A 20,167-nucleotide genomic window follows, 5' to 3' on the forward strand; every position below is an offset into this window, starting at 1 on the left:
AGGTTTATGAGAGAGATGTTTTTAGATGACATCATCAATGACACGACAGTGATGAAAAACAAAAGGAAACAAAAAATGGACCCTAGGAGGACACCAGAGAGAGTGGTGTAGGAACATGAAGAGAAGCAATTGCAAGAAATTCTCTGCCTCTGACTGGATATATAAGAAAGGAGTCTAGATTAGAGTGGTGCTGGAAAAGCACAGCAGGTCAGGCAGCATCCGAGGAGCAGGAAAATCAATGTTTCGGGCAAAAGACATTCCTGATGAAGGGCTTTTGCCCGAAACGTGATTTTCCTGCTCCTCGGATGCTGTCTGACCTACTGTGCTTTTCCAGCACCACTCTAATCTAGATTCTGCAGTCCTCTCTTTGGCCTATATAAGAAAGGAAACAGACAAATGTAGTCTTGCCCAACGACACATCAGAGAAGCTCTGGAAGATTCTGTGTAGTCAACTGGGGTAAAGACATCAAGAAGACAAGGGGAGATAGTTTACCATGTTTATGGTCACAAAGAATGGCAATTGAGACTTTGATAAAAACTGTTATGATCAATTGGCAAGGCAGAATGCTATTTGGAGGGATTTGAACATGAAGGTCTGGAATAAAAGAACATGGATTTGGGAGATGACAGCACATTTCAAGACATCTATTCTCAAGTTTTTTCACAGCCAATTAAATATTTGGAAGTGTAGCGACTAATAAAATGTAAGAAAATATAATTGCCAATGTATACAGAGTACATTCCCTCAAATGGCAATGTGATGGATTTTCTGGACACCAAGGGAACTTTTCTATTTTTCGTTGAAAAATATCATCCTCCAACACAGCAACAACAGCTAAGTGTTTTACCACTGAATCTGTTATTCTGCAACTCTTATTAAAATTGGGAATATCAACAAATGAAAAGTAATGATTTGAAGAACTGTAAAAAACACTTAGCTTCCGCTGTAAGTAGTAGGAAGTTTTATTTTAAATAGAATCTTAACTTTTCTAATAATCTTATCATAATTATTAATTCTTGAGGCAAAATGTAGAAAATCTACTTGTTAAAAGTGTGGTTTCTTCTACTACAGGAAGCTCCAATAGTATGTAAACATCTCCCCCTACTGACAACAAACATTCACGACAACAAAGTACTCAGCTTTATTATTACTACCACCAAATTAATAAAATAAATTGTCAAAACAGTACAACAATTTAAACTTCATTTGAGGGATGAAAACTGGGAAATGACCTCACAGAACTTTCAATTTTATCAATAGAGTGATAACCATTTTTCAAATGAGACACTAAACCGGGCTCAATCTGCTCTTCCAGGTAGATACAATTTCATGATGTAGCTCTCAGTCCTGACCCAGCAACTTTTACCCCTCAGCTAACATCAATAAACTACAGATGTTTTGGCTAGTACCTCAACCTCATTGTTCTATGTGCTGTCACATTATCTGTACCACAACAGACATTGGATTTTGCATTGGAAAATAGAGCCAAAAGGCTTGATACACACAGGAACTGGCATTTATGAGACACAAATGTGTATTTGCAACTGCAGAAGAGAACTTGCTTAGCACTGCACAAGACTAGAAGTAAGTTAAAATTTAATTCAATTTATTTTACAGCAAACTTTTTATTAAGCGCCACCTATGGAACCAGGGGGTGTGCCAGTTGATCAAATATTCTGGATAATCAAAAGGTAGGCATAACCACAGTAAACCCTGACCAAGCAAAACATCAACAACCCTCAAAGAAAATCTATGAAAATATCAACACAACTCCTAAAATCAATGTAAAAACACACAGTAAGTAACAGAGATGTAACGCAAGGGCAATAGACATCACACTCTTACTTTATTTACAGCCTAAATACTCAGACATTGCGATAGATCACGGTATTGAGGTATAAGTTTCACCGGTTTATCAAGAATGCAAGTTGATAAGATACTCGTTAAAACAACTTACTTTCTAGCCCTATATCAAAGTTATTAATACAGATGTAAATAGTTGGGACCCAAGGACTTAACTCCGTGGCATCCCATTAGTAGTAAGTTGCCATCATGAAAAAGATCCATTTATTTTGACTCTGCATTCTGTTGGTTAGCTAATTCTCTATCCAAGTAAATCAATTACCCCAACCCCATGTGATCTTATGTCTTAACTTTTTATGCCCCACTTTATCAAATGATTTCTAGAAGTCCAGATATACTATCTCTACAGGATCCCCATTATCCAATTGCTTGTTACATGTGTGAAGAACTCAAGCAAATTAGTTAAGCATGATTAACCATTCATAAACCCATGCCGACCCTGATGGATTGCATTGTGACTTTCCAATTGTCCTGTTACTTCCTTAATAATGGGTTCTAACAACTTCCCAATGACACATGTCAAACTAACTGATCTATCATTTTCAACTTTTAAATAAGAGTGTTATATTAGCATTTTTCCAATCTACTGCATTAGGGAGTTTTAGAATATTGTAACCAATGGATCTAATATATCTGCTGCCACTTCCTTTCAGATGTACATATTAACCAAATCAACTTGCTGACTTACACTGGTCCAGGTGACCCAACATCTTGATTTTAAATTCGCATCAATGTTTCAAATGACTCCACCTCCTTGTCCCCTCCCGATGTCTCTGATCTGCCAAAGTCTTAAGACCTGCGAGATATCTGCATTCTTCTAATTCTGAACTCATGAGTATTTTCAATTTTAATTTCTCCACCATTAGCAGTCATACTATCAAATGCCTAGGTCCTTCGTTATGGAATTTTCTTCCTAATCCTCTGTCTCTCTTTTTTTTTCTTTTACGAACAATCTCAAAATCAACCCCTTGACTAAGCAATTGGTCATCTGCCCATAACATTCAGAGATGTTTCTTTGTCTTATAAACGTTTTTTTTGTTTAAAATGCTCATAACCCCACAGTTATTTTGTAACAATGGCATAACCACCAGTTTGACTGCAATTTCTGGTATCCATACATGGGTAGTTATGGAGTCATATAGATATACAGCACGGAAACAGACCCTTTGGTCCAACTCATCCATGCCGACCAGATATGCTAACCTAATCTAGTCCTATTTGTCAGCACTTGGCCCATATCCCTCTAAATCCTTCCTACTCATATACCTGTTAAGTTCTTTTTTCTGAGATCCTTACACACTTGATACAACTGCAACACACCAACAAGCAAAATTTTATTAAGCACAGTACAGTACAAACTTTCTGGAGGAACCTTTAACACACACCTTGCTGGGCTTACGGGGTCATGGCAAAAGCTCTCTCTGAACATAGGAACCAGTCCTTCCTTTATACAAAATCTTTACATCATAGTTAGTAATGCTCGCAAGACAACCCCCTGCCATTCAAGACACAATGCAGTGACCACTTCATCCTCAGAAACAATGTAATGTAAATCATCCTTTAATGGCCAGATCAGGTGTGAACTGTATTGTTTTTTAACAACAGGGAGTAGTCAGAATTCCAACTCTCGTCTCTTAGTGATTTCTGAATAGGGGATGAAAATGTAAGTAGCTCTGAATGACAAGAAAATGGGAAGGTAACTACCTCTGGATAATAGGAGATGATAAGGTAATTTCTTACAATGTATCTGTAAGTCAGAGGCAAGCTACCTAGCCTCAGGACATCCAATTTCCTGCAGGTCAGCAAAGCAAGTTAGCTCTTTAATATCACAATACCCATCCAAATCCTTTCAAATGCTGCAATTGTATTAGCATCCACCAATTCCTCTGGCAGAAATCCAGAAGCTGTTGTCAGTGATTCTGCTCCTCCACAACACACAGTTAAATTCCTTGTTTTTGAAAATTTTTTATAGATATTTTATTGAAAGAAGGTTTTTTTATAAAATTACAACACCAACAAAAAAAATTATATGTATACAACAATGAGAAAAAAACACCACAAAAAACACAACTATGCTCTTGGAAATTAATTAGAAATCATTGATTTCACATGAACTTTTGATTCTTATACAATTAGTATAAGTACAGTAAAAAGTATGAGGAGAAAACGTCTTGTGGCATAACGATAGTGTCTAGCCAGAAAGATCTGGTTAATGCCCCAAATACTCCAGAGCTGTAGTATTACACATTTGATTAAGAATTAACACGTTGACCAAGAAACAAAATCTAAAAAACTGTTAAGAAAGTCATGCTTTCCTCAATGAGGGCTTGAAAAAAGAGTATTAAGTCATAGTTATTAATAAATAACTTATCTGGCTCCAAAGAATTAATTTATATTGTGTAATAATACATTTCTCCACTACATGCAGAAAATAATAGCAATTTCTTTTAATATAAAAATGCTTTTATAGAGTCTTGCAGTCATACAGCATGGAAACAGACCCTTCAGTCCAACTTATCCAAGGTGACCAGGTTTCTCAAACTAAACTAGTCCCGTTTGCCTGTGTTTGGCCTATATCCCTCTAAACCTTTCCTAGTCATGCACCTGTCCAAATGTCTTTTAAATGTTGTAAATGTTGTAACCTGCATCTACCTTCTTTTGGCAACTCATTCCACAAACAAACCACCGTCTGTGTGAAAAAGTTGACCATCAAGTCTCTTTTCAATTTCTTTCATCTCACCTTAAAATTATGCCCTCTGCTTTTGTACAGTGACAAAAACGACCAGTGTGACTGCAATTTCTGGTAACCACATATGTGCAGTAAATGCAGAAAATCAGTACCTGCTACAGAGTCAAAGAGTCATATAGCATGGATACAGACCCTTCGATCCAACCAGTCTAAGCTGAACATAATCCCAAACTAAATTAGTGCCACCAGCCTGCTCCTGGTCCATATCCTTTCAAATCTTTCCTATTCATGTACCTATCCAAATGTCTTTCAAACATTTGTAATTGTACCCTCATCTATCACTTCCTCAGGAAGTTCATTCCACATGCAAACTACCCTCTCTGTAAAAACTTAGCCTCTCATGTCTTTTTAAAATCTCTCTCCTCTCACCTGAAAAATGTGTCCCCTTGTTTTGAAGTCCCCCATCCTAGAGAAAAGACAACTACCATACCATTAACTTAGGGTGTAGGTTTGGTCGATGAGCTGTAGGTTTGATATCCAGACGTTTCATTATCTGGCTAGGTAACATCATCAGTGCCGACCTCCAAGTGAAGCAAAGCTGTTGTCTCCTGCTTTCTATTTATATCTTTCTCCTGGATGGGGTTCCTGGGGTTTGTGGTGATGTCATTTCCTGTTTGTTTCTGAGGGGTTGATAGATGGCATCAATATGTGCTTGTTTATGGCATTGTGGTTGGAGTGCCAGGCCTCTAGGAATTCTCTGGCATGTCTTTGCTTAGCCTGTCCCAGGATAGATGTGTTGTCCCAGTCAAAATGGTGGGTTTTTTCATCCGTGTGTAGGGCTAAGAGGGAGAAGGGGGTCGTGTCTTTTTGTGGCTAGCTGGTGTTCATGTATCCTGGTGGCTAACTTTCTTCCTGTTTGTCTTATGTAGTGTTTGTGGCAGTCCTTACATGGAATTTTATAGATGACGTTGGTTTTGTCCATGGGTTGGACTGGGTCTTTTAAGATTGTTAGTTTTTGTTTGAGAGTGTTGGTGGGTTTGTGTGCTACTAGGATTCCAAGGGGTCTCAGTAGTCTGGCTGTCATTTCTTTGATATATGGTAAGGTGGTTAGAGTTTCTGGCTGTGTTTTGTCTGCTTGTCGTGGTTTGTTCTTGAGGAATCTGCGCACTGTGTTTTTTGAGTATCCGTTCTTCTTGAATACGTCGTATAGTTGGTTCTCCTCTGTTTTCCAAGTTCGTCTGTGCTGCAGTGTGTGGTGGCTCGTTTTCAACTCAACTCAACTCTGGATATTCAACTCAACTCCGGATATTGTCCAGATCTGGTTGCATTTGAACAGGGACTGCTTCAGGATCTGATCAGTCGTGATGATACTAAATATTGTGCAATCATCAGGGAACATCTCTCTTCTAACCTTACGTTGGAGAGAAGGTCACTGATGTCCTGAAGCTAAGATGACTGACCTCCAACAATCACAACTACAATCAGCTTCCTATGTGCCAGATATGATTCCAATCTTCGGAGAGCTTTCCCACAATTCCTACTATTCCAGTTTGTTCAGGATCCTTGATGAATTGACTTCCTTGATGTCAAATGCAACCCTGATGTCAAGGGCTGTCATTCTCACCTCACCTCTGGAATTTTTCATCCATGTTTGAACCAAAGTTGTAATGAGGTCAGGAGCTGACTGTGCCCTGGTGGAACCCAAGCTGAACATCAGTGAGCAAGTTATTACTGAGCAGCTGCAGCTTGATATCACTGTTGATGACACCTTCCATCATTTTACTGAAGATCTAGAGTAGTAGACTGATAGGGTGGTAATTAGATTTGGTTTTGACTGTCCTACTTTGTGAGTACAGAACACACCTGGGCAATTTACTACATTGTTTGATATATGACAGTGTTGTAGCCATACTGGAACAGCTTGGCTAGGGTGCAGTTCTGGAACATAAGCCTTCAGTACTATTAATGAATATTGTCAGGGCCCATAGCCTATGCAATTTCCAATGCCTCTAACTTTTTCATGATGTCCCATGGTATGAATCAAGTTGGCTAAAGACTAGTATCTGTGATGCTGAGCATCACCCAATTGGCATTTTTGGCTGAAGTTTGTGGTGAATACTTTGGCTTTATCTTTTGCATAAAGGATGGCTTTTTTTTATTTACTCATGGGTCGTGTGCATCTCAAGCTGGCCAGTATTTTACTGAATTGCCTGTTCCTGATTGCATTTGAGAAGATGATGGTGAGCTGCAATCCACGTGCTGTAGTCTCCTCCTCCATGGAGTTGTTGATTGTCCACCATGATTGATAAAATAACATCTGGAATTATAAATCTACTGATGACCATGAAATAATTGTCGATTGTCAGAAAATCTAATTCACTAATGTCCTTCAGGGAAGGCAATCTGCCATCCTCCTGTGGTCTGGCCTAAATGTGACTTCACACTCACAGCAATGTGGTTGACTCTTATTGTCCTCTGAAATGGGCTAGCAAGCCATTCTGTTGTATCAACTGCTACAAAGTCTCAAAGAAATGAAACTGGACAGATCACTTGACATTGACCTAGGCACCAGAATAGACAATGGCAGAAACAAACCTGTCAACCCTGCAAAGTCCTCCTCAATAACACCTGGGAGGGTAGTGCCAAAACTGAGAGAGCTAACTCACAGACTAGTCATGCAATAGCCTGACGTAGTTATACTCACAGAATCATAACTTACAATGTCTCAGACACCACCATCACCATCCCTGGATATGTCTTGTCTTACTGGCAGGACAGACCCAGCAGAGATGGTGGCACAGTGATATATAGTCAGGAGGGTGTTGCTCTGGGAGTTCTCAACATTGACTACAAACCCCATGAAGTCTCATGGCTTCAGGTTAAACAAGGGAAAGAAAATCTCCTGCTGATTACCACATACTGTCTTCCCTCAGATGATAAGTCAGTGCTCCTCCATGTTGAACAACACTTAGAGGAAGTACTGACCGTGGCAAGGACATAAAATGTACTCTGGGTGAGGGATTTCAACATTCGCCACCAAGAGTGGCTCGGAAGCAGTACTACTGATCAGGATGGTCAGGTCCTAAAGGACATAGCTGCTAGCCTGGGTCTGCAGCAGGTAGTGAGGGAACTAACAAGAGGGCAAAACACACTTAACCTCATCCTTACCAATCTGACAGCTGCAGATGCATCTGTCCATGAAAGCATTGGTAAGATGACTACTGCACAGTCCCTGTGGAGACGAAGTGCTGCCTTCACATTGATAATAACCATCATATTATGTGGCACTATCACCGTGCTTATTGGGACAGGCTTCAAACAGATCTAGCAACTCACAACTGGACATCAATGAGGCTTTGTGGGCCATCAGCAGCAGCAGAACTGGACTCCAGCACAATCTGTAACCTCATGACCCGGCATGTCCCCCACTCAACCATTACGATCAAGCCAGGACAGCAACCCTGGTTCAATGGAGAGTGCAGAAGGGTATGTCAGGAGCAGCACCGTGCATATCTGAAAATGAGGTGTCAACCTGGTGAAGCCACCAAACAGGACTACTTGCATACCAAACAGTATAAGCAGCAAGTGATAGACAGAGCTAAGCAATCCCACAACCCAATGGGTCAGAACTAAGCTCTGCAGTCCTGCCACATCCAGTCGTGAATGGAGGAGGCAGCTCCCCAAATATCCTCATCCTCAATGATGGAAAAGCCCAGCACAAAACATAAGGCTGAAGCTTTCTCAGCAAACTTCAGCCATAACTGCCAAGTGGATGATCCACCTCGGCTCCTCTAGTGGTCCCCATCATCACAGAAACCAGTCTTCAGCCAATTCGATTCACTCCACGTGATATCAAGAAATAGTTGGAGGCACTGGATACTACGAAGGCTACAGGCCCTGACAACATCCTGGGAATAGTACTGAAGATTTGTGCTCAAGAACTTGCCACTCCCTCGCCAAGCTCTTCCAGTACAGTCACAATACTGGCATCTACCCAAAAATTTGGAAAATTGCCCAAGTATATCCACTACATAAAAAGCAGGACAAATCCAACCCGACCAATTACCGCCAAATCAGTCTACTCTCAATCATCAGTAAAGTGATGGAAGGGGTAATCAACAGTGCTATCAAGCAACACGTGCTAAGCAATGACCTGCTCAGTGATGCCCAGTTTGGGTTCTGCCAGGGCCACTCAGCTCTTGATCTCATTACAGCCTTGGTTCAGCTATGGATAAAAGAGCTGAATTCCAGAGGTGAGGTGAGAGTGACAGCCCTTGGCATCAAAGCTACATTCGACTGAGTGTGGCATCAAGGAGCCCTCGCAAAACCAGCAATCAATGGGGATCAGAGGGCAAACCCTTCAATGGTTAGAGTCATACCTGACACATAGGAAGATGGTTGTAGTTGCTGGAGGTCAGTCATTTCTGCTCCAGGACATCTCTTCAGAGGTTCCTCAGAATAGTGTCCGAGGCCCAACCATCATCAGCTGTTTCATTAATGACCTTCTCTTTATCATAAGGTCAGAAGTGGGGATGTTACCAATGATGGCACAATGTTCAGCACCATTCGTGACTCCTTAGACACTGAAGAATTCCGTGTTCAAATGCACCAAGATCTGGACTATGTCCAGGTTTGGGCTGACAAGTGGCAACTATCATTTGCGCCACACAAATGCCAGGCTATGACCATTACCAATACGAGACAATCTAACCACCATCCCTTGACATTAAATGGTGTTACCATCACTGAATCCCCTCAACTATCAACATCCTGGGAGTTATCATTGATCAAAAACTCAATTGGACTCACCACATAAACAGTGGCCACAACAGGACATCAGAGGCTAGGAATACTGCAGCGAGCAACTCACTTCCTGACTCTCCAAAGCTTGTCCACTATCTACAAGGCACAAGTCAGGAGTGTGATGAAATATCCCCCAACTGCCTGGATGAGTGCAGCCCCAACAATATTCAAGAAGCTTGACACCATCCAGGACAAAATAGTTCACTTAATTGGCATTGCATCCACAAGCATCCACTCCCTCCACCACCGACACTCAGTAGCAGCAGTGTGTACTACCTACAAGATGCACGGCAGAAATTCACCAAAGATCCTCGGACAGCATGAAAGTTGGAGACTTTGGATGAAATTCAGTAAAACAGACCCAACTATGCCTATGTGTTGTGCCCCCAGATCAGGTTCAGTCCAGGCCAGTGCTGTCAGATCCCGACAGTAGGTCAGGGATATCAGATCAAGGTCCAGGTGAGTGTAAGGTGTAGGCTCAGTTGGGGCTGTTTCACTGAATTTCATCCAAAGTCTCCAAGTTTTAGGGAGACTTTTGGATTGTTCCAGGCATAGTGAAATTTCCAGGAGGAAAATTCAATTCAGTCAAATCCTTCTGAGTGTGCTGTGATAAGGATTCCACATGGACCCCATGTGCAACTCCAAACAATGAGTGTCAGAGCAGCAGAAAATATACCACAGTTTCAAAGTCATATATCATAAAATAGAAGATATTGACAACACTAAGCAGGTCAGGCAGCATCTACAGAGATAACACAGGTAAAAGCCTCATCATTAACATCTGACTAACGTTTTAAAGAGTTTTTCAAGGAAGACCCAACCAGAATGGATGGTGGAAAACCAGTAGGTGTGTTGTATTTTTGACTTCCCGAAGGTGTTCAACAAGGTACCTCACAGTAGGTTAAGTTATAAGATAATAGCCCATAGTGTTGGAGGTAGTATATTGGTGTGGATAGAGCATTGGCTAATAGCTAGAAACAGCAAATGGGGATAAGGGCTTCTTTTACAACTGGCAATCTGTAAGCAGTGAGGCTTACAATCTGTGAGCAGTGGGACCGCAATCGTTTACAATGTATAATAATTACTTGGAGGAAGGAAACTAAGGTATTGTAGCCAAATTTGTAGATGAAACAAAACTGGTGGAAAGGCAAATTGCAAAGAGAATACAAGCAGTTTGCAGAAATATATTGATAGGTTAAGTAAATGGTCAAAAGGTTGCCAAATAGAGTGTAACATGAGAAACCATGAGAAGGCAGAACAAGAGAACAGTATTATATAAATGGCCAGACTTGGGAGTACTTATGCATGAAACGCAGAAAGCTAGCACACAGGAAGGTTAATGAAATTTGGCACTGAATTTGAGAGGATTGGAACATTAGTGTAGGCAAGTCTGACTGCAACTATACAAAGTGTTGGTGAGACCATATCCAGAGTACTGTGAATAATTTTGGCCCCTTTATTTAAGAAAACATATTTCATTGGAGAAGGCTCACTAGAATGATCCCTGGTATGGAGGGATTGTCGTTGGGACTCTATTCACTGTAGTTTAGAGCAATGAAAGGTGATCTCTTTGAAACATACAGGATTCTTAAAGGGCTTGACAAGGTAAATGTTGAGAGGATGTTTCCCCTCATGGGAGAATCTAGGACCAGAGGGCAGAATCTCAGAATAAAGGAGCACCAATTTAAAACTGAGGTAAGGAGGAATCTCTTTCTTCGGAAGGTTGGGAGTCTTTGAAACATCTTGTTACACATAGAGCTGTGGGGTCAGAGTCCTTGTGTACATTTAAGGCCAAGTCAGATTGATTCTTGATTAGTAAGGAACCAAGGGCAATGGAAAAATGTGGATTGAGGAATGTTAGATCAGCCATGATTCAAATGAATGTGGAGCAAATATGAGGGATTGAATGGCCTACTCCTGTTCCTAATTCTTATGGTCTAACCAACCTCTTCAGAGATACACAGCTTTAGAGCAAGTGGGATTTGAACCCAGGGCCTTTTAGCTCACCTATAGGGAACAATACCACTGCACCACAAGAAACTCACCACTGATTTCTTGATTGATCTGTGACCGAACTCAATACACCTGCGTTTGCCTATTCTGCTCGAAATGTTGACTCTGCTTTCTCTCCACAGATACTACCAAACCTGGTGAGTTTCTCCAGCAATTACTATTTTTTTTCTGCCTGACTTATTGTTTTCAGTGCCCACTATAATTACGTTAATAACATTGTACTGGCAAATCGCAGGTGCTTCTACTCCAAATTGGAAAGTCTTGGGTTTCAGGCCGTGGCGATACTGCAAATTTTTCGGAGCTGCCTTGAACCACTTCCTCTACAAGGCATTAGCAGGAGGGCAGAAGAAACGTTTCGAAAGCATCTTCAAAGCCTTCCTTAAAAGAAATGCAATTTCCCCATCCACTGACTATCGGGAATTGTAAGCCCAAATTGGAAAAGCATCCCCATGAAAAGGCCAACTGTCTGCGAAAGCTATCAATGAAGACCAAGCGGAATGTAGAATGCAAAAGCCAAGTGTCCCAGCAAACACCGCCTGCCCCACCTGTGGCAGAGTTTTGCGGATCCAACAACTTTACAACAGCGGAGTGGAGGAAAGTCATCTTCAGTCCAAGGGATTGTGTACTAATAACGGATAAGTACGCACCGGGATCTTCGGCTGCAGACCTTGGCCCCTATTGTTTCTGGAGGACATGAGTGTAACCTGTGACCGGGATAAACTCCGAAGATCAGCGATCCGAGTGCGCGAGCCCAACTGCCTTCAAACACACCAACCGTCCCCAGGCCCTGGCAGCACATAAAACACAAACCTAACACAGCGAAACATGCCTATTGGACCCGTACTTAAATCATAATGTCATTGTTTCAAATCATAACATTAAAATCATATGCTATACAAGTCTTTAGAGATCGTGCTTGTTGTTTCGACCGAATTGTGAATTTTATTATGATTTGGAGATGCCGGTGTTGGACTGGGGTGTACAAAGTTAAAAATCACACAACACCAGGTTATAGTCCAACAGGTTTAATTGGAAGCACAATCACCTGATGAAGGAGCGTCGCTCCGAAAGCTAGTGTGCTTCCAATTAAACCTGTTGGACTATAACCCGGTGTTGTGTGATTTTTAACTTTGAATTTTATTAAGTATCTTCGAGGACCTGGTAGTGAGTGCGCATGTGCAGTCGAGTCCGGCCCGGTACTTCTGGTTGTTCCGGAAGGCCTTGGGTTTTCTGTCTCTCCATACTCTAGCATAAACGGATTGAAATTCCAGTTTTCTCATCCCGGTCGCAGCGATGGGAAAGCTGAATGTAGTGTTGCTGAGGTACCTGCAGAGAGATGATTTCAGAGTGCTGGTTGGGGTAAGTTGCCGGTCCGGGCCTGTTGTTATTTCACTCCAGAGTCCCGCTTGTACTTGATTAAAGTTCCCATGTGATTATAGAAGGGGCTGAGTGACTTATCACGAGGAGGTATCCCTGTGTCAAATCCTTCTGTTTTGTAAAGACGCTGGGATATACTACCCTATCAGCATAATTTCGCCTTTTGTTATAAATGGAGTTTATTAAAAATTGCTGAATAATGAATCACTTGCCCTATCTGTTGATTCTATGTCTGCCACTTTTCTAGGAGGGGAGGAAGCGAACATATTCTTGATACGTTTTATGTTACAGACAATCGTTAAAATATAACGCTGACTTTTTCCGACGAATATTTTCGTCATGTTAATCATTTTTTAGTACTTCATGTCTCAGTGAATGTGGAACTCTCAGACTGTATCGGCGAAGAAAGAAAAAATGTTAACTTTTTTTTGTCAGAACTGGAAACAGCTAAGAGCTAAAACGGCTTTTAAGGAAGTTATTAAAACAGAGGAAGGAAAGAAAAAGGAAGCATGGAAAGCGCAAATACCTAAAGGGATGCATCATTGCCAACAATTGCTGACTGAAATATAAGGTTAATGGCTATCTGAAATAAGCGGAAGTCAATGAGTCCAAAAACTCAATAAGTACATAATTTAAAGATGAGGTACTAATCCTTAAGCTTATACTGTGATTTAGCGGAGATGTAGCTGGCTGAGGACAGAGGCCAGATGGGAGTCTGGTAAGAATTAGAATGATGGCTCACTGGAAGTTCAATCTTGCCATTTTAAACTGCTCCACAAAGCAGTTGCCCATCTATGTTTGGTCTCCTTCATGTAGAGAGAATTGCATTGTTGTCTTAAAAGGAGGACAAGTAAATTGCTGCTTCATTCTAGGAGGAGTGTTTCGGTCCCTGGACACTAGGAAAGAAGGTTAAAAAGGTATCACAAGGTATGATGGGATAGCTTGGGGATGTTGTGGTGACAGGTCAAAGTGCTGCAGGGAAATGGTCCATCTGAATGCTGAAAGGGGAGGGGAGGTTGATGTGTTTGGTGGCATCAAGATTGTGGAAATGATGGATGATCCGTTGAACTTGGAGCCCTTGGGGTGGAAGATGAAGATGAGGTGAGCAATTCTGGGAGAGAGCTAAAAGGGTGAGCTTGGAAGTGCAGGAAATGTCATGAACATGGTCTGGGATCCTGTCAACTGAAAAAATGGAATCCTTAGTTGAAAAAGTATGATGTATCAGAAGCACTGATTACGTAGGTAGCATCATTGGAACAGATAAAATTGAATAACTGGAAGGATCTTCTGAAGTAAGCAGATGGGGGGGGGAAAAGCATAGTCTAGAAACTCAGGGAATCAATAAGTGTAAAATAATTATTGGTCAGTAGCTTATCCCAGAAATGGCGATAATAGAAGGGAAGGGAAACAAAAAGGGAGGTGCAGTTTGCAAAATTTCCCAGTTTGTATTGAGAGCTGGAAATGGTACTGATATTGGCATTAAAGTATTGGAAACAAGTTGGAGGCATTTCCTGGCAGGACTTCAGAGATTTTAACTGAGATTAGTAACAACTTGGCAGTTGAAGGCTTGACGTTCGGTGATGTGGCCATTGTTTGGGAGAGCTGGAAAGTGGTATTGGACAGTTGATGCTTGACTAGGGTAGAGATTAGGTAAAAACAATGATTGCAGATGCTGGAAACCAGATTCTGGATTAGTGATGCTGGAAGAGCACAGCAGTTCAGGCAGCATCCGAGGAGCAGTAAAATCGAAGTTTTGGGCAAAAGTCCTTCATCAGGAATAAAGGCAGAGAGCCTGAAGTGTGGAGAGATAAGCTAGACGAGGGTGGGGGTCGGGAGAAAGTAGCATAGAGTACAATAGGTGAGTGGGGGAGGGGGTGAAGGTGATAGGTCAGGGAGGAGGATAGAGTGGATAGGTGGAAAAGAAGATGGGCAGGTAGGACAAGTCATGGCGCCAGTGCTGAGTTGGAAGTTTGGAACTAGGGTGAGGTGGGGGAAGGGGAAATGAAGAAAATGTTGAAGTCCACATTGATGCCCTGGAGTTGAAGTGTTCCGAGGCGGAAGATGAGGGGTAGAGTTTAATTCACCACCAAAAGAGCTTCTCAGATTTAAAGACGTTAAAGCTAGATCTGACAGAAGAGAGCGGCAAATTAAAAGACAGGAAAGTGGTTGTGACGAATGTCAGACCAGCCATGATCCTATTGAATGGTGGAACGGGCTGGAAGGGTCCAGCAGCCTACTCCTGTTCCTATTTCATAAAATTAGAGAAGTTGAAATGTGTGATCAGAGCACCAAAAATGAGACACTTGATGTCACACTTAATGGTTATCAATAAAAAAGACCTGGATAGTGTGGAATGCTCTTCAGAGGGTTGGTGCAGTCTGTATGGGCTGAATTGCCTCTATCTGCACTCTGTGATTCTAGGGATTCAGTGAGAGGCTATGTGACCTGAAGGAGGCATCCGGATAGAATGGAACTTTTTAAAGATGAAAGAAAAGACCGACTGTGTGTAGGAATGCTGTTAGCCAAAAAAGTGAACGTGAAGGCAAATGCACAAAAGAAAAACTCAGTCTTATGCCTAATTCTGCAATTAATCGAAGTAGGGTTGAAGGAAATGAAGCTAAGGCCTTTGCTGAAGGCTGACATTGGAAGAAGGTAAGCGATATGAGGAAAGAGAAAAGGAAAGAGATCTGTGTGGGGGCATTAGTAACTTAGAGTTATTGAAGCCTACAATCCCTGACACCTAAAGGAAAGCTTTTTTTCTCAAAAGCATTATAAGATGACGAATGAATGAAACTGTGGATCAGGACAGTTTTTTGATAGTTGAAGTGAGAGGGTGAATGTGGCAGTGTATGACATTTGGAATACAGTGAGAGCAGTGACTCAACAAAAAACTATGGATATCTATAATCATTATTGAATCTGAAACACAGCAGAAGAAATTTCAGTTGGAATTCATGGAGTGTATATCAGAAATAAAGATTGCTAAAAGAAGCAATAATAGTATACTGTAGAAGGCAAAAAAGACAAATACAAATTTCAGCAAATTCCTGGAAGAGCACTGGGACTGAATTAAATATAATTACAAAAGCCAAATACTGCAGATGCTGGAAATCTAAAATTTTAAATACTCAATAGGTCCTAACTGAGCCAGCAGCCAGATTCCTGCCTTGCCAAGTGGTCATTTTTATAAATTTTATAATATTATTGAGTAGAACATTATGATGCTAGCTTTTGTGCCAACTCATGAGTGATTTTTCAATATGATTTCAATGAAGTATAGAGGTGCATGAACTTTCAAACTACGTCCACTTAAGGTGTAGGGAAAAAAGGTCATCTTTAATATAATGTTTATCCTTTAAAATCTGTATTGGATATTTAAGGGAGGTTGAAGAGGCATAATGATAATGTCACAAGATTAATAATCCAAAGGCCCAAGCTAATACTGTGGAACATGGGTTCAAATTCTACCATAGCAGCTGGCGGTATTTAACATCGGTTAATAAATCTGGAATTAGGACCTTGTGCTGCAGTAGTAGTTTCTCTACCTCTGAGCCAGAAGATTCCGGTTCAAATACTCCCTGCCCCAGGCATGTGTCTCTAGGGGTTGATTTTTAAAAAATCTATAATAGCTAAATGGCTATCGATTTAAACTGAAAAATGAATATATCAGGAATTGATACCCATTGCCAGTGATGGTGACCGTGAGACTATTACTGAGTGTTGTAAAAACAGATCTGATTCACTGACATCCTTTAGAAAATTATGTCTGCTGTCCTTGCCAGATCTAGCCTCCGTGTGACTCCAGGCCCACAGCAATGTGTTTGACTCATAGCTGGCCCCTAAAATGTGTGCAGTAAGCCACTCAGGGTCAAGGGTAACTCGGGCCAAAAAACAAATGTTGTTGCTAGCTAAGCTCATATACCATAAAAGAATAAAGAAAAATAGGTTGGTAAGAAGTATTTCTTAAAATTCATTCGTGGAATGCATTTATTGCCCATCCCAATTAGCCCTTGAAAAGGTGGCGGTGAGCTGCCTACTTGAACCACTGAAATCCATGTGCTGTAGGTAAGACTCCAGTGCCATTACGGAGGGAGTTCCGATTTTAGCCTCTGGTACAAATTACCAAAAAATCCCTTGACAACCTTTTTAAAAGCGGCCAGGATATATTCTTAATAACATTTAAAGTTATAAGATATAACTTGTAGGTTCCTGTGAATGGTAATAATTGGGGGTCCTAGCAACTCATCTGATTAGGGTAAAAGGAGATTTCCTAGAGTATTTCCTATGATGTTTACTTTTTTACCACTTCTTATTGGGGAAGGGGTTGTACTAGGCTGGTCACATAATTACCTTGATTTGTTTTGTTGTTTATAATACAGTAAATTCTGTTTCTTCTATTCCAAGTCTCCTAAATTAATATTTTCATCTTTGATTTGCTCTATTACATACAGGTCGAAATGGGAATGAAGAATCATGAAATTGTTCCACCCAGTCTTATTGCTTCAATATCAAACCTTAAACATGGTGGATGCAATAAGATCCTGCGTGAATTGGTAAAGCATAAACTATTGGCATATGAGAGAACAAAAAGTAAGTTTTAGTAAAATTAACAGATCAAACCACTTGTCTTACATTATTTTGTCTTAGTGATATTTTGGAACTTCAGTTTCTCTTATTTTTCAGTAACAGCAATCGTTTTATATTGGTTGATCTTGTTTATTTTTGTCTGTGGTGCTTCAGTTTATGCCTTATTGTATATAGTTGCCTATAATGTACCAATTTCACTGAGCTGTACAGAAGCTAAATGTTTCAGCATATGAAGTAAAATATGCTTGCATTACCTCAACCTTCAACATTTAAATTTCTTAATAAATCATATTTAGTATTTTGTGTTGTAGTAAGGCACTTAAGTTAAGGACCAAAATATGATATTCTATTTACATTAGTAATGTTTGTACACTGATGGATCTTCAGATTTTTTTTAAAGCTTTACAATTTGATTGTTGAACTGTGACTGCACAATTCACAATTTTGTTCAGGTTTAACGAGCGTCAGAGGCTTTTTTTCTTCATCTAGTGAAACCAGCATACAGATCAGGTCAAAAGTAGCAATGATGCAATTGTTTTGTCTCTTCATATGTTGCTGTAAAATTTCCAAATATTTCTTGAACGGCAGAAGCAGGGTCACTATCTGTAAAGTACAGGGGGCCAACTGATGTGCCATTTCTCCCCCCCCCCCCCCCCCCCCCCCCAACTTCCGTTTCCTAGAATTATACCATGCATTTATTGATACCTAATGGCATGTTGAATGAGTGAATGAATGTTAGGTGCTTGAACTTTGCTTCAACCTCTTTTTGGTATTTGGAAGATGCATAAAAGATTTTGGCCTTTTGTGTTGAATAGTGCTGTTCTGCAACTGTCAAACCAGAGGCCAGGAGCAAGCTTTCTCCTGTTTGCCTCCAATTACTGACAAAATGCACTCTTTGCTAGGTTTACACTGGTGATGAGATCATGTTGTGTTAATAACCAGGCCTGGTCTATCAATGTGGGGTTCTATGCCAGGAAAATTGGCCTTGGCACAAGGTCGTATCATTGGTCTGGGAATGTGGGGATGAGTAACATATAATGTGATGGTGTGTGCACCATTTGCTCGGAGTCCAGATCTAATAACATTTGAAGCTCCGCATCCTTCCAGGACAAAGTAGTCTGCTCATTTGATATTCCTTACACTATCTTTAAATATTTACTCTGTTCATAACCTCAGTTATTTGTTGCATCTTCATTGACTTTTAACAAATATTCAGCATTTACCACATTGAAAGACCTGGGCAGTAGATACATTGGGACACCACCTCGATTTGAGGATCACCTTGTCTATAGAAGTGGTACAATTCTGGAGAGGCATATAGTTTGAATACAGAAAGACTGCTGGACCTAGTGCATTGCATTTCTATAGAAACCATCAAAAGTTTAAAAATTCAAACTTTTAGTTAATCAACTAGAAGGATGACACAAGAAGAATTCCTGTTTTTAGACCTTTAGACTCTATCAGATCAAAGTGCTTTGACTAAACATTGCTTTTCTATGTAATTTATACTTTAAACTCCAAAACAGTATTTTCCCATTTTATTTTCAACACAACCAAATATCTACTCCATAGGTACACTGTCCCAAAGTGGCCGTTTGATTTTCTCAGACAGCCAGCCCAAAATTATCCTGGACTCCAAAGCATTTACTTCTATTCTGTTCTTTTCCGAGCCTGGTAACCTTAATCCCAGAAGTAACTGTCACAATTAAGGCTTTTTTCTAGGTGATGTCTGCCTCCAGGCAAGCTGGACATATCTTTCAGCACAGTTTCAAATTCTTACAAATTTGGTGTTTTGATCCAACTGTGATTTTCCACTAACTCTGTTGCCTGGAGATGATTGGCCTGTGCTTGCTCCCTCACTCCTGGATCTGAGAGTCAGAGCTCTGAGGTATCTTAGAAACCTTTAACCCTATAGATGCGTGGGAAATCATGTCTCACAAACTTGATTGAGTTTTCTGAAGAGATAACAAAGAAGATTGATGAGGGCAGAGCAGTAGATGTGATCTATACAGACTTCAGTAAGGCGTTCGACAAGGTTCCCAATGGGAGACTGATTAGCAAGGTTAGATCTCATGGAATACAGGGAGAACTAGCCATTTGGATACAGAACTGGCTCAAAGGTAGAAGACAGAGGGTGATGGTGGAGGGTTGTTTTTCAGACTGGAGGCCTGTGACCAGTGGAGTGCCACAAGGATCGATGCTCGGTCCTCTAACTTTTGTCATTTACATAAATGATTTGGATGCGAGCATAAGAGGTACAGTTAGTAAGTTTGCAGATGACACCAAAATTGGAGGTGTAGTGGACTGCGAAGAGGGTTACTTCAGATTACAACAGCATCTGGACCAGATGGGCCAATGGGCTGACAAGTGGCAGATGGAGTTTAATTCCGATAAATGTGGGGTGCTGCACTTCGGGAAAGCAAATCTTAGCAGGACTTAGACATTTAATGGTAAGGTCCTAGGGAGTGTTGCTGAACAAAGAGACCTTGGAGTGCAGGTTCATAGCTCCTTGAAAGTGGAGTCACAGGTAGATAGGATAGTGAAGAAGGCGTTTGGTATGCTTTCCTTTATTGGTCAGAGTATTGAGTACAATAGTTGGGAGGTCATGTTGCGGCTGTACAGGACATTTATTAGGCCACTGTTGGAATATTGCGTGCATTTCTGGTCTCCTTCCCATCGGAAAGATGTTGTGAAACTTGAAAGGGTTGAGAAAAGATCTACAAGGATGTTGCCAGGTTTGGAGGATCTGAGCTACAGGGAGAGGTAGAACAGGCTGGGGCTGTTTTTCCTGGAGCGTCGGCAGCTGAGGGGTTTACAAAATTATGAGGGGCATG

General features: G+C 40.9%; 2 protein-coding genes across 6 annotated transcripts in view; one reads left to right on the forward strand and one right to left on the reverse strand.

Moving 5' to 3' along the window:
* The window catches only part of LOC122559794 (uncharacterized), a 132,679-nt gene extending 120,416 nt beyond the window's left edge, over positions 1-12,263 (reverse strand). For 2 of the 5 annotated variants that reach the window (XM_043709889.2, XM_043709853.2), the window contains exon 1: positions 11,402-12,117. Coding sequence is in view for 2 of the 5 variants with exons in the window: in XM_043709868.2 (XP_043565803.2) it covers positions 12,017-12,168 (152 nt within the window). In the remaining 3 variants the exon portion in view is untranslated. Of the gene's footprint in view, positions 1-11,401 lie in introns of all 5 variants that reach the window. The other 3 variants (XM_043709868.2, XM_043709844.2, XM_043709861.2) reach the window with 3 other exon arrangements.
* A 300-nt stretch (positions 12,264-12,563) lies between these two features.
* Positions 12,564-20,167, forward strand: part of riok2 (RIO kinase 2 (yeast)) — a 32,867-nt gene continuing 25,263 nt past the window's right edge. The window contains exons 1-2 of the mRNA XM_087998981.1: positions 12,564-12,728; positions 17,198-17,336. Of these exons, the coding sequence (XP_087855107.1) occupies positions 12,663-12,728; positions 17,198-17,336 (205 nt within the window). The 5' untranslated portion in view covers positions 12,564-12,662. The remainder of the gene's footprint in view (positions 12,729-17,197; positions 17,337-20,167) is intronic.

The sequence above is a fragment of the Chiloscyllium plagiosum genome, unplaced genomic scaffold, assembly GCF_037043375.1.
Source record: "Chiloscyllium plagiosum isolate Xiang-an unplaced genomic scaffold, Cpla_swu_hap1 HiC_scaffold_2, whole genome shotgun sequence".
Lineage (NCBI taxonomy): Eukaryota > Metazoa > Chordata > Chondrichthyes > Orectolobiformes > Hemiscylliidae > Chiloscyllium > Chiloscyllium plagiosum.